The 20,338-nt window shown below is 39.5% G+C and overlaps 2 protein-coding genes across 3 annotated transcripts in view; both read left to right on the forward strand.

Annotated features, from left to right (window-relative positions):
• The window catches only part of LOC117151710 (titin-like), a gene marked incomplete at its 5' end in the record, with an annotated part of 44,246 nt that extends 30,654 nt beyond the window's left edge, over nucleotides 1-13,592 (forward strand). Inside the window, 8 exon segments of the mRNA XM_033320921.1 lie at nucleotides 3,277-3,534; nucleotides 6,320-9,055; nucleotides 9,423-9,607; nucleotides 9,742-9,780; nucleotides 9,981-10,487; nucleotides 10,823-11,066; nucleotides 11,719-11,774; nucleotides 12,197-13,592. Coding sequence (XP_033176812.1) covers nucleotides 3,277-3,534; nucleotides 6,320-9,055; nucleotides 9,423-9,607; nucleotides 9,742-9,780; nucleotides 9,981-10,487; nucleotides 10,823-11,066; nucleotides 11,719-11,774; nucleotides 12,197-12,416 — 4,245 coding nt within the window.
• Nucleotides 13,593-14,052: 460 nt separating this feature from the next.
• On the forward strand, nucleotides 14,053-18,559 carry LOC105680830. 2 transcript variants are annotated; one of them, XM_033320929.1, is made up of 5 exons: nucleotides 14,053-15,728; nucleotides 15,832-16,179; nucleotides 16,243-16,385; nucleotides 16,596-16,829; nucleotides 17,547-18,559. In XM_033320929.1, exons 2-5 carry the CDS (start codon nucleotides 15,874-15,876, stop codon nucleotides 17,692-17,694), a joined length of 831 nt encoding a protein of 276 aa, XP_033176820.1. In that variant the 5' UTR covers nucleotides 14,053-15,728; nucleotides 15,832-15,873; the 3' UTR covers nucleotides 17,695-18,559. The 2 variants fall into 2 exon arrangements, with proteins under 2 accessions (XP_033176820.1, XP_033176819.1); XM_033320928.1 differs by having other exon boundaries at nucleotides 14,053-16,179.
• Nucleotides 18,560-20,338: the final 1,779 nt, after the last annotated feature.

Raw genomic sequence — 20,338 nt, forward strand, 5'->3', positions numbered from 1 at the left:
AAAAAAAAAAAAAAAAAAAAAAACAGCCAAGCAAATGTTTGGACGTCTTCGAACGTCTTTATGGTTTTTTTTTCGTTTGAACGTTAGCAAACTAAACGGTAGAATCCTCAGTTTGCTTTCGTATATTATTACTTTAAAGGCTGGACAATTTATGCTGGCAGTGGCCATTAACGTTATCACGTCATATATCGATGACATAATATTTATCAGCAAAACACGGTAACATTTGTACACACTGTCGAACAAGACAAACTATCTGTTGGGTCTAGATAAGCCGAAAATGTTGTATGTGCTAAAATTCGTTAACCTATCTCCACCCATCGACATTGCGCTTCATAATTTTTTTCTGTTATCCTTCCTTTCGCTTATTATTCTGTTTTCCTTCGAATGATTAATAATTATTCTGACCGCACTTTAGCTACAAAAAAACGTCTATTAATTATTTACATTACTGTACCCAACCGAGTATTTATAGGTATCCGTTAGATACAAAAGTCAATACCGAACCTAGTATCTACTCTCGCTAAACACAAGATCAATAACCAAGCAATCATCTCATCCATTTAAAATCATAAAAAAGCATTTTCCCGCCACCGACAAAGTCGATGTCTGCCTCTTAGTACCGTGAAACCGGGGAACCATGACTCTACTCCTGCATCACTCATGAAAAAAAAAAGTCTCAGTTCAGACAAAGCGATAGTGCGAGCAGAACGTCATCGTCCCTTGAATGGGAGCCTCGGGGTAGTGTCATCGTCCCCACCACGCCTAGTGCGGCACAACGGACGTAGAAGGCACGATTCACCCTACGCAAGTGCGCCGAAACGTGGCTGCGAGGGTAGGTCGTTGAAATACGGGGCAACAGAGTCTCTCCCCACTCGAGTCTCAGGGTATGCGCATCGATCCCCGAAGAAGCGAGGACGCCAGTCTGGTCCAGAGCGTCGAGACGCTTGTTTCTTCACACATCTATTCTATAATCGTCGACGTGTCTGTGTGTGTGTGTGTGTTCACTATCCGTCTCGTTTCTCCGTGTATTATTATCGTTTCTTCGAGAGACCGACCGATAAGCGTACATCGCTCGTAAACACGTTTCGCAAGCATAGCAATTCGCGCGATTATGCGCGTACCATCGACGGTGGCCAAGAACCGTGTCCAGTTTCCGGCTAATCGAAAATTCGAACCGCATACCCGATGTCGCGACGACACGTGCCCGATTTGCTCCTTCTACCGTCGGCTTGTCCGTCCGCGGGTGGATTGTGCGTGACGTGCTGTGAAAAATAGGAACGATGAACAGTGACCTAAATTAAGAAGCATGTGCACACCCGAGGAGATAAAGGTACGATCGAATTGGGATACTGCGATATCAAACGTGCCCGGCTACGCTGAAGAACGGTTCTGCTCTCCTATAAATCTGTGCGGTTTATCGATTTTTTTACGTCTTGCCGTGTTTAGAGAATTTATATGGTGATACAGGTGGTTTTATTAATTAAATTTTACACGATCGTTTTAGTTATTCTTACGTGATTAAAATTTACGCGATTTTTCGGCAATTTATACGATGCTATCATCGTTCTTACAGCGTTGGTTTCTACTGCATACTTGAATTTATACGTAGATTTTAGTTGTTTTTATTTGATTAGAATTTACACGATGATAAACGAAGATGATGTATTGTATTCGTTACATGAATTATATATATAGATATGTTGTTTCAGCGTGATTCAATTATAGTATACAATCTATATCGACATCGATATATGACGTTCGTGGTTCGAGGCGTGGGATAATTTTGTGTTGGAACTGTGTAATCCGGCGCACGTGTGATGCAACGAACTGGAATAGAATTTCTGCGGAGTCTTCGTGCATGACACTGTGCGCTAATCTAGTAAATTGTAGTTTGCATTCGACGTCCCTACTACTGTGACTATTCCTTATCAAAAGATGCAATTGTGTGGCTGTCATCGAGCGATCGTGTACCGTTATTCTTACGTTTTTGATCTAGAAAAGGATATCGAAGAATCGCGAATGATACGGAAATAAAAAAATGCTTTCATAATCTTGGGAAGGTAACACGCGAAACTGAATGCGCGTTTCGTTAACTTAAAATGCACGTAGGCAAAAATAAACTGAATGCAGACTGGAAACTCGATCGAAACGCATCTACTATTTCACGCATTTGTCATTGCAAGTCGATTTTTCTCCTTTTATTTCTCCGCAATACCTTTCTTTTCTCTTATTCTCGTTTATTAATTCGAATCATTCATTCCTGAGCGCCCCATTCACGTATTCTCGTTCACACATGTCTGCGTGTTCATGGCTGCCATGAATTTCAAAAAGCATTCGCTCGCAGCCTGCTATCTCCGGTTTCGTTTCTCAAACAATAACACGCGTTTATTTCTAGCATACAGACAACTCCCCTATCTTTGACGCGTATTTAACAGGTTTCTGGAATCCTGCTGCGACCACGAAACTATCATAACAGCTCGATACTGAAACACTTTAATCACCATGTTTGCAATTAGCGCTAACACGACCAGATAAATTTAGATAAAACCAGTACGGAAGTGCCGTTTTCTTTACACCATTTCCTTCACCGTGCCGGTAAAAAAATATAGAAAAGATCATTTGTAACTCGAACGAGAGCATCGAACACTCAGAGCCGTTCCACTGAAACTGAAATGCATCTGTCAAATGTACGTATAACTCTAGATGGATCACGTGTCGTTTCATTGTGATACGTGATGCTTAAAAAATATCATACGTACATCGATAAGTTTGCGAGATATCTTGTTTATAGAATTGCATCAACGACATTGCGTTATGAGACATTTCGTACGTGAATGTAAAAGGATTCGTAATGATAAACGTAGAATATTTGAAAAACACAATTTTTTCTTTTATACTTGCTTTACATGAAATGACATTTGACTGTGAATATTCAACGCGAGATGTTTCTTCTATAACGTTACACAAATCACATTACACCGTGTGGTATCTCATCCAAGGATGCGTAGGGATTAGAAACTCCCTCAAGCGTAGAATGTCACTACACTCTTAAAAACACATGCAAACTTCGTTTATTTTCCTTTTATATAATACATTTTACATGTTCGAACACGCGAGATATCTTGATAATAACGTCGAATAAGCAACGGTACTCTCTTGTCTACGGTTAAAGAGAGGTTGATCGTCTCTGAGGAGAGAAAACCTTAACTTCGATTTAAAGATTGTCGATGGAAACTAAATATCAACCTAAGAGTACTATTCACTTTTTGACAGATTTGCGAGGAAACGATGGCGGAACACAAGGAGAGGCTGGCAGAGCTTCAAGGGCTGGTGGCGCAGATCGCGTCGAACGTCGGTCTGGACGCGAGTGGACCGTTGAACTGCGAAGTGGAGGCACTCGGACAGCGTCTGGATGACATCCGTGAAACTCTGTCGTGTCTAGCGGATGCGGCAGACGCCCGTGCCCTCAACCAGGAGCTCACACGTGGCGATTTATGCCAGACGAAAAATTTCCTGGACTCGGTCCAACAGGCAAGTTGTTACGTAATCCTTTCGTGAAGCATTTATTTTTTTCCTGATATACTTCCTGCTTTAACTAAACGTTTTCTATCTTCTCCTTTTTTTTACTCGTTTCATCCTTTGCTTCCTAGTTTCATGGCAGACTGCGAGGTAAATCTCACTTTGATTGCATAACGCGATCGATAGGGCGTAACGAGTGTTTTATTTTTATAATATGGCGATATCGGGAGGACCTTTCAAGCTCCTTTTTGCATAGAAAACGCTTTCAATCGGATCGTGCATTAGTCGTAAATATAAATATCGCGTAATTTATTATTGGCAGAGATGAAGGTATTAAATATCGGAGGTCTATGAATAGAGAAATTGTAATAGCCAGGAAATCGAGAATCCGAATAAGGAGTTAACTCACCCTACTCGATTAACGAGTTTGATATATTTCGAATCAAATATTTAATTAATTTTCAGTTAAACGATTATTTACTTATTCGCTTATTCGATTGTGAACTAAACGTGGAAATTATCTTAATGAAAAGTTATAAGAAAAATCGATGGACTCTTATTACACGAACTTGAAATATATCGAACGCTTTCTCTTCCATCAAGTTCGAATAGACGAAGTTATACATTACAATGTAGTTTAAGCTTAGCTGCTGCGTGAATGTAAATGATCTAACGATGACAGGTTATAGCTCTATTACCTCTCTGAATAATTCATGAAGTATTAGACGCTTTGAATTTATCTCTCGCTTCAAACGCGTTTGCAAGACAAATGAAAAGTTATGGTTCAAATGATAAATCTGGATTAAACCGCGAAATTCCTTTTATGCGATTATCACTTTTGGGAATTTGGTCGGTACCCGAGATTTGTAAATATTTTGGACCCGTGGTATAGTTATCGGTGGAAAACGTCTTGACACGTGCGCTTAACATCGTACGGTGAGCGAGTACGTGTTTATTTAAATTAGCGCCAGACGCTGCTAGGGACATAACTACTCTTCCTCAACGGAGGTCATTGTTCGATACAACGTTAGAATTCGAACAGAAATCGAATCGACCGGAATCTTATTGGAGAACGAGTATAAACACTTTCAACTTCCAGGTTTTTTCTTTTTTTTTCCTTCCTAAGTACGTTGGTTATAGGTTTGTAAGACATTTTACTGTAGTTTCCGATCAAATCTTTAAAACCAAATCAATGTTTCAAATGTTCAAGACGATGAAAAATTTGTAAGTTTAAAAAATCCGTCGGCATTTGAAATTTAAAAAGACTGTAAGAGTTTCCAACTGTGACAGTTAATTAAGGTTTCAAATTCATAAAATTCATAATAATTTGAAATTTAAAATCAAAACGGAAGATTGAATAATGCCGAAACGATAGACTTGACATAACGAATAACAGTTAATTTGGGATCAATGGATCGCGCAGAAAGTGAATCAGCGCATCGCGGCGCGCCGTCTGAATTCCACAGGGGCGCGTTTCTCAGAAGCGAGGTTTCTAAAGTAGTAAGCTTCGTACTCGTTGAAGAACAGCATATGCTCTTCTTATTCTGGCCTTCGGAGATTCATATGCAAGTACAAGATACCGCGGCTCGAACGTACAAGCGAAACCTTATAAATTCCACTTTCTTCCATGCGTAGTAAAACTATTTATCTCGTGGTAACCGGTAGAGAAAATGATAAATATCGATTTTTTCCTTCGCTTAATCCTCCGACGTAACATTTTACGGCAATCTAACCGTCGATGTTTCAAGTGGCTCGAAAATACACTCGAGCACACTGGTTACAAAATATATTGCTGATGGCTATTTTTATTATCGTACAAGGCTAACCTAATAGATAGAGGAAGCGAGTTCTCGAACGAACCTTGGCCGATTCTGCTGTGTCTCGAGTAATTTGAATTCGCTTGGAATTTTTTGAAAGGAACCCACGAATCGCAATTGCGGCTGCCTGTCAAGGTGATTCCTCTGGCTGCGTCAATGGAGTATATCGTTGTATACGCGTCCGTCAGTTTCCGGCGTGCTATCGGGTGCTTGGCACAGGCCTCGATCATTATACCTCGCACGCGCGTTTATATTTTAATCGCGGTAGTTCCGAAACACTTTGTTGTGTCAAGGCCGAAGGGCTTGAGCCCGGGGTGGCAATTACATCAGTCACGAAATCCGCAACAGCTGAATCCGGACGTGCACCCTCTCGATGCGAAACTTTTGCCCCTAACGTACAAGGAGTATGCGACTTCGATTGTGTTTCCGATCGAATTTCACTGTGGATAGTTTATACTGATTCTTCGTTTGTCGGTGGAAATTCCCAAGGACAGGAGGAAATAGAGCCGGAAAAGCGGTATCGGAAAATAGCAAGCAACGAAGCGAAGCGCACTTGAGATAGGGAGGGAGAACGTCTTATACCGGGAAGACTCCTTTTTTAATCAGTTTCGCTTAGATTTACTTTTGTTTCAAATAAATGGATAGGTTTAAGTGGAAGAGGAGTAACATCTCTCGTTATTTTTCTAAATATGTCAGATTTAGTCGCCTTTTCTGTACAGGTCTTAGGTACCTTTTTTTTCTAAAGTAAATCGATCGTTTTAAGTATCCGAATAAAGGTTAAAGTTGTTGTTTATTGCTTTTTAGCAAATACATGGTTGTAGAGAAACTAAATATTAGGAAGTTTTAGCTTCTGCTACGTTAGTTATTCTTTGTCTAAGATAAATCAATTATTTGGTATTCAAAGAAAAGATTCTTTATCCAAAATAAATCTCTTATTTGAAATGACCACGTGTTTAACGAGATTTATTATTTTTTTGCAGAGCCTCACCTCGGTGAGCCAAGGCGAGTCGAAGGAACAGTTGAAGCTCCTTCGTAACCATCTTCTCGCGCTCACGTGCACGGAACCACAGCTACAGTCGATCAAAGAACGCACTCTGGAGGTATCGACGCAGGAACTATCCGTAGTCGAGGTACTGCAACGATGGCAGAACGTCTTCAGAGAAACCTTCCAACAGTATCACCGTTTATCGGCTCATCTAGTCAAAACGCAGGATGGTGCGACTGCCCTGAAACTCTGGCAGGAGTATCTGTCCGACGTGCAAGATTTCCTATCTAACGACGTGTCCGGGGACTACAACGGTTTATCGAAACACCGAAACCTGTGCGAGGTGCATCGAAATCTCCTGACCGACCAACAGAATCTCATTCTTACCGTTCGATCGGAAGAGGGCAGTAACTTATCGACAACGGAACAATTCAACATCCTGACGAATTTGCACAATGAAACGTTGGCTGCAATTATGGAAAGACACGCGGCGGTGCGTGACAGATTGGCCGCGTGGGACAGGTACAAATCGGACCAAACTAAATTGCTGTCCTGGCTAAAGGAAATAGAAAGAGAACGAAGCCAGTTACACCTTCGATTCATCCAGTTACAAAGGCTAAACGAAATTCTTCAGAGGATACAGGCACTGCTGGATAAAATAGAGCAGGGCAAATCTCAATTGGAGTCTCTGCAAGAGCAACAAGAAACTTTGCTCGTGAACTGTGACCAGACACTAGCCATGTCTATTCGAATGGAACTTGCAGCTCACGCTCAAAGGATCGCCAATCTTAGTTCTAGTCTGGAAATCTGGAGAGACTACATACCGAGGATACAAAAGTTGTATGCAGAATACGAAGAACAGGCGAAGCACATCACGACAACGTTTTATGAAATTGGTCAAACACTCAGTGCAGCGTTCCACGCGAGGCCTGCCAGTTTGTCAAATACCAAGCAGCAACTGGAATCTATTCAACAACTGCAAAACAGACTAGCCGGCATGACCACGGATTTAGAGTCGCTGTGTGTGATCACAGAACAGCTGAGGGAGTGTCTGAGCCCCATCGATATGAAATCGTTGAATCAACAACAGGCGCTTCTTCGGTTGCAGCACGGAGACCTCGAACACCAGACCGCGTTGCTTATTTGTCGGTTGGACGAGCGTTGCGATCTTTACGATCGTTGGAAGGATAGATCGGCCAGGTTACTTACGTGGATAGACGAGACTGAGATCAGAATTCAAGACTGTGACACAATGGCGCCGAACGAACCTCAGGAGACCCTGAAGAGACTGGAGTGTGATCTGCAAGCGGATATCGCGTTGAAACAGCTAGAACGTTTGTGGATACAGAACACTGGCCAGGATCTGATAGAGGTAGCCGAGGAAGAGGAAAGCGAAAGGCTACAGCGAACTCTAGACGAAGTGAACGAGAGATGGGAACGGTTGCTGGCTATGGGAAAATCTAGAGCCAGCAAATTGGTCGATTTGATGAGAACTATGGATACGTTGGAGAAGAGGATAAGCGAGTTAAGGAGCTGGTTGGCCAGCGTGGAGTCTCAATTATCGGAGACGTTCGTGATCGAGGAGATCACTCAGAACTGCATCGACAAGAAGCTCGACGATCACGAACATCTTCAGAAGACTATCGAAGCAGAAAGCGGAAACATCGGCGAAGTGTTGAATCTCTGCGAAATTCTGTTGAGCGACTGCGACGCCTGGAAGACTTCCTTCAACACGGACGCGATAAAGAACGGAATGGAAGGTTTGGAGCGTAGGTGGACAGCGACCTGCGTGAAATCTGCAGAGAGGAAAGGGAAGATCATTCTCGCATGGAAAATTCTTCAAGAACTGGAGAAGATCAGGGCGGAACACGAGGGCTGGCTCGAAGAAATCGACGTGGCCCTTTCAGAATTGGAGAACAACCTGGATGAAGTTTCCAAGGAAGAATCGAAGAAAGCCATTGAGAAAACCAGAGGCATCTTCGGTGATATAGAGGCGCACGAATCGGTGATCAAGATAATCGAACAAAACTTTAGTCGTTTAGCTAGGACAGGTCTGGAACCAGATAATCTAAAGTCGCTTATCAGCGAGACTAGACGGCTTATCGATAAGTGGCAAACGTTGAAACCTCGAACGAACGCTATTCTACTGGCGCTTCAACAGGGACAGAAAAATTATCGAGATTTCATCACGGTACACGGCGCGGCGGTCGTCGGATTAACACAAGTCGACGTTCGACTGACCACGACGCAACATTTAGCTACGTTTGAGCAAAAATCCTCGACACGTCGAAGATTACAACAGTTGAACGAGATCGAGGAGGAGCTTCGTACGCAAAACCTCACATTGCAGAAAGCGGATGAGTTGGCGTTGAAGGTTATGCAAGAATGTCATCCGAATGACGTGGCGACTATCCAAGAGCTGGTGGACGAGTATCAGAAGCTATGGAAAGATATAAAGAATAGAGTGGCTTCGTTGAGAGCGGAAATCGAGGGACAGGAGAAGTTGGAGGTTGACGAAGCTGTGCAGGTGGAGACGTTGAAATTCGAACAGGACACTGCTGTTCAAGTGGACACTTTGCCGAGGATAGTGAGGATGACGTCTAGCGATGCCTATCTGATAGAATTGGAAGCTGCTCTGATTGAATGCAACGATGCGCTGGATACGCTGGAAATAGCAATTACGCCGGATCCTGTCGCTGGACCTGGATTAAACACAGCTGCTAAGAATATCGTAAGTTTGGATATTATTCGAGTGCCCTAATAGATAGAATAATAAATATCTATTGATATTCAATGAGTAATTTATGACAAAGTGTTTCAAACGAAACACTTCATTGTGATGTTTAGCGAAGAATCTATTGATTATTGGCAAATGTGAAATTATTGCCATTTAAAGAATACAAGATGACTTCAGTTTCTTGTGTAAGAAAAATTCCAAAAGCTTTTTTACGCTGATAGATGCTTAATATTAATAAATTTCGTTTGAAATATTTTTTGATCAACTGTTAGAACCAGAATCTAAACATCATGGCAATTGATTCATGCTATGCCTATATAATTGTTGAAATATCACGTTTGAAATATCTTTTATTTAACAGAGTAAACTAATTGGAAGCTGTCAATCGTCGATCGAATTGGTTCGTCACTTGCACGGGTTGCTCATTGAGGATGGAAAATTAAACGCGCAGGTTGCCAAGGCGAACGAAGTAGCGGCGTTGACGAACAGATACGAAAATCTGTTAATCCTGGCGAGAACGCGAGAACAACAAATCAGAGAACTCAGGTAGGATCGTTTACTTTAACACGTATAATTAACTACCTAATTACTGTTACTATAACAGACATTGTCATTAGACGTTATTGTACCTGTTTCAACAAAACCAATTGAATGTTAAACCAGAAATTTTTCGCGCGCAGGTCACCTAACTCTGACGTTTACACCTTTCCCTGTGATCAGTGAGTGTTCCCATTTCGCACTAACAGTTTCTCATTAACGTTCTGTTAACGATCTCCGTTCATTCCATACCTGTTTTTCTCGTAGTAAACTCTGAACATTAGCATGCCAAAATAGTTCACTTTCCAAAAATTTCGTCTAATTATAAAAAAATGTAAATATAGATATGACAGCAAAAGATATGAAATTTTGTACATTACAGCGATAATGGTAGATTAACCTGTCCCTTGTGTTCGCGCCGTAACTGGGCTCAATTGGAGAACGATCTCTGGAGATTAGAAAAATGGCTGGAATTCGCAGAAGGCACGCAAAGCGAGCAACATTCGCCACCAAGCAACATAGAACAATTGGAGGATGTCATACAAGATCATAGAGAATTTGTACTCGATTTGGACAGTCATAAGAGTATTCTAGTCAGTCTGAACACTGTCGGCGCTCATTTAGCCGATCACACGGAGGAACTGTGTCGAGCGATGCAACTCAGAGACAGATTAACCGTCGCAAACACAAGATGGGAGAAGGTGTGCAACGTGACTGCACATTGGGAGGAACAACTGCAAGTTGCGTTGATGTCGAACCAGCAATTCCATCGTATTATTGAGGAACTGCTTACCTGGTTGGAGAAAACGGAAGATAGTATACGAGCTAGCGAACCGGTCGACTTGACCGAGTCGACGGAAATTATGACCGCCAAGTACAATAAATTCAGGTATGTTTTAAGAATGTTAGATTCCAATGCCCGTAAAAGATTACATAAGCGTAAGATGGTACATATATAGTAAATGAATACTTTCTCTTGGAACGAATGGTTCCTTTCATTTTTCGGATTTTCTTTCCTTCGTATTATGACTTATTATCTTTATTTACAATTGTTCCAGCATCTACTAAATTAATCAAACAACAAAACAAATATTTCGTATTTTTCAATAATTACAAACTGTTGCAAACTATCAACGTTTATATCGGAATAATTAGAGTTGTAACTATTTCGCGTATTCCATCCGAGAAGAGACTGCAGTTAAAACAAAATCTTTTTCTTTTCAGAGAACTGAGGAGCGATCTGGAGCGGTGCGAGCCCCGAGTTCTGTCGCTTCAAGAGTCGGCTAATCAATTACTAGACGAGAAAGGCGAAACCAGAGCACGCCTACAGGAATTGCGACTCAGATTGCAGTCCCTTCGCCGACTGACTGGTATATACGCCCTGAAATTAGGGGCAGCTTTGGGAATGGACCCACGAGATATTGGACTCGCAGCCACAACTTCTTCTCTCGCTTCCCTCTCTCACGATGTAAGCTTCGTCTTGTATCTTTCTCACTTTCCTCTTAACTGAATATTCGAAACGAAACAAAGTCCTTACTATAGAATACTCTTGATATTTAATTTCTGTAAAAACGAAGTAGCTTGTTAAAAATATTTCCAGGGAACGTCGATGCTCTGAGGCTACTTGCTGGAACTCGATGGTTCTCGCTTCTTAAATGTTAGACCTCAGTGTAGCTATATGTGCACTTACGTCGTAGGATCACGTTAATCGATACTTGAAACACGGGGCACGGATTGCAATAAAGATCCAACGAATATCGAATACGAAATGATAGATGACCATCTGGAACAGTTCTATGAATAGTTTATGTATGAAAGCATCGCTGATAATGTCTTTCGTATCTTTTCCGATTGGATAAATATAGATGTGATGAAAGAATTAAACATGATTCTACGTTTTTCTCTTCGTACTTCGTTTTAATTCGCAGTTTGTATTTTACACGATGAACACTGTCAATGATATTCATCGTGTAAGATATACACAAGGCAAATTAAAATAGATATCCTAAAATTACGTAATGTTGTTCCTGGTTGGAATTTTATTATTCCATGTCCCGTGACAGTAGCATTCACACGCACAGTACCTTATTGTTTGTGTTTTCTCTTTTACTGTATTGTAGCTACTCGACGAAGCTGCCTCTGGAACCTCTCAGCCCCACGACGCACCTGGCACAACGTATGTTTTCTTCATTTTCTGTTTGAAGTTCTGAGCTGTGTTCTCCAATACGATTTCTATGCATTTACATATATATATGAACGCACATAAAGTTGCCTTAATATCTCGACATCGAACAGAAAACTTGGAGAACGTAAGCTCAGACAGATTTAACTTCCAATACTATTCGTGGCTGAAAAGATGACTTGCGATCTTTTACGCTTCCCTTTTAATCTATAAATGTAAACGACATAGACGACACTATCTCAATGACAAAAATACGCGCACGCTATTTTTAAGATTACACTATAAATCAATGAAATCTGCATTCCTTTGATTAGCCAACTCTTCAGCCACGAACGATGGTCTGTTTAAATAAAGTATCATTTCCAAAACTCACGATCGAAATCATAATAAATACGAAATAAACGCGCGTGTTCCAGTGGTGACGATGGCGAACGTACGGTATTATCTCGGGGATACCGTTTCCTGGGCCGAGTATTGCGAGTATCCTTGCCGATCCAGGCGCTGATGCTGCTGCTCCTCGGCGTCGCCTCGTTGGTACCATCCGCCGAAGAAGACTACAACTGCATGCTGTCGAACAACCTCGCCAGAAGCTTCACGCCAATGGTCGTCTATCCGAACGGGCCACCTCCTATCTAATGATAAAGAAACCTAATCTCGGACGCACCGATTTCGTAGGGCCCAGAAGAATGTTCAACCGAAATATTCAAAGAAGTCGCGGGAAGCGGAAACGCGAGATCGCGCACGATCTGCGTACATATGTACCTACTTAACTAGTCTGTCATATGGCGATCCATTGATGCAATCGATAAGAGAGATCAATAACAGATCTGATTTTTTCGTACGTCGCGATTCTCCTCGAGATGGTCGAACGTTTAAGCAGAACTATAATGTTCGACTATCTTGATGAGAAAAAAAAGAAAAAACTGGTCACACACATTCTTCTATAGACGATGATTTTACACGTAACAGACTAATCTAGACTGAAAAGACTCACGTTGGGATATACTAAACTGAAATCCAAATTTCTTGGCCTTAAATCTAGTTGGATTAAAGCAAGTATAGCGCCTTTGATCTGACCACGTCCCAATGAAAGACTACGTTTAAAGACAGTACGAGCAACGATGCTTGCTATTCGAAAATTCAATGAATAATTCAGTTGTTCTTTCGTTGGATCTTTTCGTTTGCTCTTAATATAAAATTCGATGATGTTCATTCGTTTATTCATCGTTGGTATTAAAGGTACAAATTTGTATATTCTCCGTTTGTATAAAATTTGTAATATAATTGGACCTTCTCGTAGACAAACTTTAAATAACAAATTGTAATTTTTTTAAAACCTGATTTCTATTTCTCGCTTCTAAAATTGTATAGATTATATTGAGGTAATTACTTACGTTAAATACTATTTAACATATTGATGTCGACATACGTTAAAAATGTTACTTAACGAATATATTCCATGATAGCGTGATATTACATACAATACCAGTTCGACTTTATTTTTTATACGTTGCATTTATAACTCGAAGGAAAGTAGGCAAAGAGCGAAGCTCGATTTTCTATATCGAGAACGAAACGTCCACTGACCGATATTTCAGAGCGTGATCGCGATTAACGCGATTAGTCATTGGTGCTAGCTCGACCGCTATAGAGAGAAACATAATAATTAATTATAATATATTATTATCATCGAGGTGTTTTCGAATTGTTCTCCTTTCCGTTCTTTTTTCTACGATTTCTTAGGATAAACAATGGATAAGGGAAAAAGCGAAGAAGGGAAGGATAGAATAAAAAGAAAAATGAAAAAAAAAAGACACAGACGTATCGCATAATAACCGAAATCGCATAATGAAATTACCGACGACACCTCGCACGAGGTGCATCTTTTTCGAACGAGGACGATACACTTTCGGATACGCACAAAAGGATCATGAGTTTATTATTCGAGGTACAAAATAAGAGAACGACTGTATTTAACGGCCCGCTAGTTTCGCTTCCTAATTTATCGATATCTTGCTTGCTGCGCGACCGAGCTTTGTTATGTATTTTTATAAGGACAGAGCTTTCCGAAGACGGTGTACATCTGTCGATGTAATATAATTATAATAAATTAAAACCTATAGAGGCTTCATTTCTTTCCTCCTTCTTTTACAAACACTATTTGTCTCCCGATGGGATTAATCCATTTTCAATGTCCAGAAAGAATTCTATGTCGTTAACCGTATACTATACAATTTTACGCATTCGCGAGTAAAGCTTGCGAGGAAATTTACTATAGTGAAAAATTATTTAACGATAAACATCGAATATTTGTATCCTCGCTTACCGTGCGACTACACACATGACGTATATACGTAAGATCGTCAGACGAGTGCGTAAAATTCACATCGATCGAGAGTCTGACAAATCGAAAACATTGTCAACTTGTAAAGAAACCTCTGCAAATACCGCACGGATGCTATTATCCATAGATAAAGACGTTATACACATCAATGATTCTTCTTTGAAATCACGGTCAATGAATAATTAAAAAATAAAAAGAAGAGAAAATGAAGAGAGGAACCAATAATAATAGCCATTCGTTCGTGTAAAGAATTAATTTCTGCTCGAAAGAAGGAATAAAGTCATGTGCTTCGTGATTCATTAATGATTACATGATATTTATAACACGCATTTATTAACACTGCGATTATCACCTGACTCACCTTGAACCAGCGACGAGTCTAAGTAACAGTGCAAACATTCGCGATCACGTGTATCCTTCGCGTGAATTCAAGTGCAGTTTGTTCGAAGGCATCGCGGTAATTAACAATGATCTCTGGGATGCAATTATCACGATTGAAAGAAAGCGCGAGTCTCGCGGGCGCCACAATTAACTTTATCAGTGGCGCCTGAAGAAGCGCCGTTAAAAGGAGCATAAATTGGAATATGAGCTCCGCTTGAGTCTGGTGTTGACGCTCTGCGTTAACTATCCTGCAAGTTCATTATACTCACGACGAGTTTGCAGTGCGACAGAAATGGCTCAATCGTTTCGCAATGTCGTACAAATTTTTCTCTTTCAATGATGAGTAAAATACGCAACGTTACAGTAGTTTGAAAATTCCTTCTTTTCGTCATTAACTTTCGAAAATTTTTCAAGGCGATCGAGTCTAGTGACGTATTCGCGAGGCATTTGTGATTTAAGGATCGAGCAGACTACGTACACTCACTTAAAATACTCGCAGTCTGTAAAAATTATTCCATATTTTCTCCATCGCGATTATGTATAGAAATAAGTAGATCTTAATCTCATTGGGCATCTTATGCATACATACCTCGATCATTAGCAATCGCTTAAGTTAATGACACTTTGTTTAGTCGCAAGGGTAGAAGAAATAAGATGTCTGATGTTTTGTACCATTTAGAGAAATAAATTATATACTGTGAATGATTTCCTTTAAACATTGACACCCTCGTACAAAAAGAAAAGCTTCTTTGTACGCTATCGATCATAGGTTTGGCTATACTTATTACTAAGAAAAATATTCTTAAATACTTACTAGCATCCCAATTTCAATTCCTTACCTTACATTTATTTTACATATATAAGTACAAAAAATAAATTAATAATTGGAATATTTCGCAAACCAAATTGTATCCTTATGACTATTTTGGACAATTTTCTCATTCTTGATACTAACTATACTCCTGTTTGCATATGTACCAACGTATGTCTGTGTGCTGTAACAAGTTGCAGTCGAGATCGAGATAATTCTCGCTAGTCGCATATCTGCATCTCAGGATCAATCTAATGAAGTCTATCCGCAGCTGCGTCGAATGCTAACAGGCTCGGGAGAGAGAGAAAAATGCAAAAAAACTGGACAGCATTTTGCGAACACTATCATTCAGGTCGTGTCCAGTGATAACGAAGGCGGCGGCACTTTTAGTGTTGACTGAACGTTAGTTTACGTAAGAAGATTTTTACACTTAGCTTACTTATCATTATACGACAAGCGAACAGAAGCGGTTCAATCGTCGCATCGTCTGAGTCGTTTCAATCTTTGGTCGTCAGGTAGAAGAAACAATTGGATAAATTAAAATCCGAATAGTAGGTATGTCGAATTTGGATGGAAGAAAAACCAAAAGCTTGAACAACATCCCTGAAGTGTTCAAACGGCGCGATCATGATGAGTCGAAAGTTTTATCGAAAGTTTCTTTGGAAAACGTAGCCAGCGAACGATTTAAGACTTTAAATGTAAGAGGAGAGAACGCTTCTCCTTTTCCAAAGCTCGAAGTCATAAAGCAAAGTGACAACGATGAATCGAGTAACACCGAGGACGAAGCGAACGAAGAGGAAAGATTGAAAAAGCCAGAAGTGGCGAAGTTGGACGCCGAGGATAAAATAAAAGATACTTTTAAGGTAATTCCTTATTGCATCTTCTGATTCCTGTCAGATTTTTTTATTTCATTCCTTTCCGGTCAGCTCGATTTTTCAAATGTAAGTTTGAAGAAACAGAAACAGATTCTATCGATAATTGACAGTTTTCTGTCGCTCGTTCTAATCACTCCGATGACCGTCGCTTTTTGGAGAGGGACATGGACCTTGATGGATATCTATGCAGATACGTAAGTTTATTTATACTCCGTCTAGACATACTTATTAACTATTACGGTGATAAACGATGCGAAAAATCTATAAATAGATCGGAAGAACTGTCAGTGATTTTTGTCAATTAAAACGATTCGCTGTAATAGTCTAAATCACGCGGAAATAAAATTGACAGAAAAATTACAATAAAGTGCACGTATAGAATTATGATTTTGAAATGTTCTAAGGTTCCCGGAATTGTTCACGTTCCTCTTGGGTATTCTAATTCACACGTATTTTGCTATTATGAGGAATTTCCTGCACTATCGTGTGCTCGATATATCAAAAAGGAAAACTTGCCTGAATATGACCGTTTGCAAGATCATCCAAATTTTATACACATACGTCTTCGGTATTTCCTGCAATATGCACTGGAGGGGTGCTTGGATTATTTTCGACCACTTCTTCTATTACAATATTTGGTGAGATCGGTAACTCGTATTTTATTTTAGAAGATAATTCTAAAAATCACGTTCCGCAGATTAGTGTCTCGAATAGATAAAAATTAATTCATCGATAAAAGATAGTAACGGAGATAAAGATGGGTTAATAAGAAGAATGTATCAGTACAGAATGTAAATCAGTACAGAAAAGGATAAAATAATTTATTTACATTTTAGAGGATCACATGGAGCACCTTATCACTAGCAAGTAGCTGGAATATATTGAGACGCGGCAAAAATAGTCTGTTAATCGTGTTTGATACTTTCATTTCCTATGCTAATCTTTATGTTCATCATGAATGCTTTTAAAGATAGTGAGCGTCTCGTGCAAGTAGAAATATGATGATAAAGAGTATTGTCTCAAAACTGACTTAAAGCATTAACGATAGCATGCCAATTTTCCAGATATAATTAATCAAAGCTATATATTGTAACTTCTAATTGTTACGACTTATTTCTAAACCGTAACCATTTAATTCAATTTACTAGGTTGTCCCAAAAGTTACTTCTAGTTCTTATTACTACAAAATGGATCATACGTAATTCAATAAAATAATATGGAATAAAAAATCTTGTGCGTCTATTATTTTCTTATAAAACGAAACCAACTTTTGGGACAACCTGATATTTTTACAATAAAGTAATATTCCTGATTTCTTTTTATTAATATTCGTTAATTTCATCAATTTCCTTTAGGGTAACTGTAACCGCTACTTTGGCGCCAATGACAATTTTGGCGATCTTTCGATCAATTCGTAATGTTATAGCCATCCCTTCGGTGATCAACGTCGACATACTCACCTTCGTCTTTCGTTTTCCAACGAGGTATAAGCTGGTAAGTTAATTAAAAATATATTTAAATTGTAGAACTATTGATACGTTTCGTGATAGGATACACGAAAGATCTAGCAATCGTTACATGTGTAGAAAGAAAATAGAAAAAGTTGTAATAGATGACCAGTTATGTAAATAAAAATCTTGATGAGGAATCCGAATTGCAGAGATTTCACGATTTTTCTTGGCACTTTGGCAAATATTTCAATCGCTGTTAGATACGGATATCAGTGCAAGAGTCGATGAGAAAAATAAATGTTCATCAAGAGTTCTATTTTACAGATTGTATATCTCCTCACGAGAGGAGACCTTATCAATTGGTAAAGTGATCGAACAAAATCTGCGATGCCGTATCACTTAAGTATCGCAATCGATTGTCAAACGGTTCTAAAGCCGAATTTTCATTGGGAATATTCCGTGAATATGATTCGTAGGATAAGATTCGTGAATTGTAAGAATCACAAAAACACATATGAATAAAACACGTATTTTAATTATTCAAATATAAAAGATGTGTTTGGTTATTATATTAACGATGATAAATGATCTGATCTGATTCGACTCGATTATCTACTGACCGATCACATATAACGACACAGAAAAATAAATCATGATAATATGAAATTTACAATTAAAAAAATTGTCCCACTTATCGAGTTTGTAGTAAGCTTTGTATCACAACGTACGATCTTTTAATATGGCGAAAGAAAGCTATTATTAGACTATAAGGGTTATCATGTTATCTGACAGGCACGTTATCTATTCATTGACGCCTCTGAATCGTGAAAATCGTGTGCATCTTCGTAGAACGAAAGAATTGCAACAAAGAATCTCACAGGCTTGAAATGGGAGAGTAAGACTTGTAATAATCGATGCAAAATGAACTTTAAACTGATATTTTACAACTTAACTAAACATGAAGAGCAACGTTGGCTCTAACATTAGATCCTGATCCTTGTAGTTGAGAATATTAACAATATATATCATAAATATATGTATTGATGGTCTGAGAGCACCCATAGCCAGTTTTCACAAAACAAAAGAAGAGACAAGAATCAATTAACAGTTTGAAGAACAACATTCTTACGTGTTACGTTCCAAGGCAAGATATAATTCTATCCATTGGATGAAACAAAAGAAACATAAAATAAGGCAAAGAACAAGAGCTAGCTAGCTAATTTAAAAAATAAAGATCTTACTTCTGCAATGACCATTAAAAATACGACGATCCTAACGTATCTCTGTGATTCACAATGGCAGCTTCGATATACAGAGTCGTAGGTGCCTGAGATGCGAGTAGACGCTGGAATAATTTTTTCTCAACGTTCAACAAAAGGCTGTCACGAAGGAAAAAAAAGGAATATGACAGGTCAAGGTAGATGGTCGTAATCCAAGCTTGATTGGTGTACAAAAAGGTGGCGATTAGCGATGCGTTCGACAAAAGCCCGATGAAACTGACAGACAGGAAATGCCACTCAAAAAAATGAGGCTTCAAGGTGGTTCAGGTCTCTTCTCTTCGGCTACTATCTTGTTTCTTATCAGTTAACACCGGGTTTCCCGGATTTGTTAATTAGCGCCTGACTGTCGCGTATACGTCGATCACGATTTACGTGACTGCCATGTTGTAGGCTGATAAAGTACACCGGTTCAGGTTCAATTAAAATTTCCTCCTTGCTACCAGTCCGCGATATCGTCTGATGACACTAACAGCCGCTAATTGCCGTTCAAGATACTTGGACGAGGGATAAACATGTATATGAAATGTTTTAGTAAAGCGTTATTAATAATTACGAATAGAAGGCGAGTAATGTAAGACGATCTTAAGTCGATGCTTAAATCGAATGTCATTTGATTGAAAAAAATCATAAATGATCTTCGAATCACGTAGAAAAAAGGAAGAAGACTGGTTGAGGTGCTCTCAATTTATCTCATAATGGAGTGTACTCGTGTCTGCATAGGGAGAGTCATTAAGCAGCTCATGTACTTGACAAACGAATACTAAATTGGACTCAGACGATGATCAGGCCAGAACAAACGAACTTTCTCATTTTTCGTTTAAAACACACTATTTTCAAGCGTATGAAAGTCTAGATCTATAATTATGTACGTAGTTTCTTATGCGCTGTTTCATAATATTTTCTTTGCATTCTGATCGCAGATTAGGATCAAATTTACTCACAATGCAAGGGATGATCTACGATATTCTCTACCACGTGACCTGGCGGAATATGAATAGTTAGACAATTACAGTCAATACGTTTATTTATTTACGTTAAATGCATGATTTCCAAAATAACGCAGGATGATATCTGCGATTACAAGGTATTTGATACGATGCAAGGTAATTTAGTACCATAGTTTTTCACCTTTACGTTATTTTTTACATTTTCGTAATCATTCTTGCCACTGGGAGACCTTGGAAAGGAAACGATGCCTTTGAACTTTCTTAGAACTGGTCGATGGTGGGTGTCGAAAGCTCGTACCCGCGTTCGTTCATCAAGCGTGCACGTAGCTTTAGCGACCTATGGGTGGGGGGTTGTGAGAGAGATCGAGGAAGGAAGGGAAGAGAGCAGAGCAGAGCACCGTACTATTCTCTATGCCATGGCCCGTGTGACGAAGCTGTTCATGATAATGCGATAGTGTTGGTCTGTGCT

The sequence above is a fragment of the Bombus impatiens genome, unplaced genomic scaffold, assembly GCF_000188095.3.
Source record: "Bombus impatiens unplaced genomic scaffold, BIMP_2.2 scf_0377, whole genome shotgun sequence".
Taxonomy (NCBI): domain Eukaryota; kingdom Metazoa; phylum Arthropoda; class Insecta; order Hymenoptera; family Apidae; genus Bombus; species Bombus impatiens.

Excerpts from the sequence above, each read along its gene's own strand:
- LOC105680830 (XM_033320928.1), top strand. The coding sequence starts at position 15,874 with ATGTCGAATTTGGATGGAAGAAAAACCAAAAGCTTGAACAACATCCCT. Across the intron at positions 16,180-16,242 it reads AAATAAAAGATACTTTTAAG|CTCGATTTTTCAAATGTAAG; the intron begins GTAATTCCTTAT and ends CTTTCCGGTCAG. Across the intron at positions 16,830-17,546 it reads TTCTTCTATTACAATATTTG|GGTAACTGTAACCGCTACTT; the intron begins GTGAGATCGGTA and ends AATTTCCTTTAG.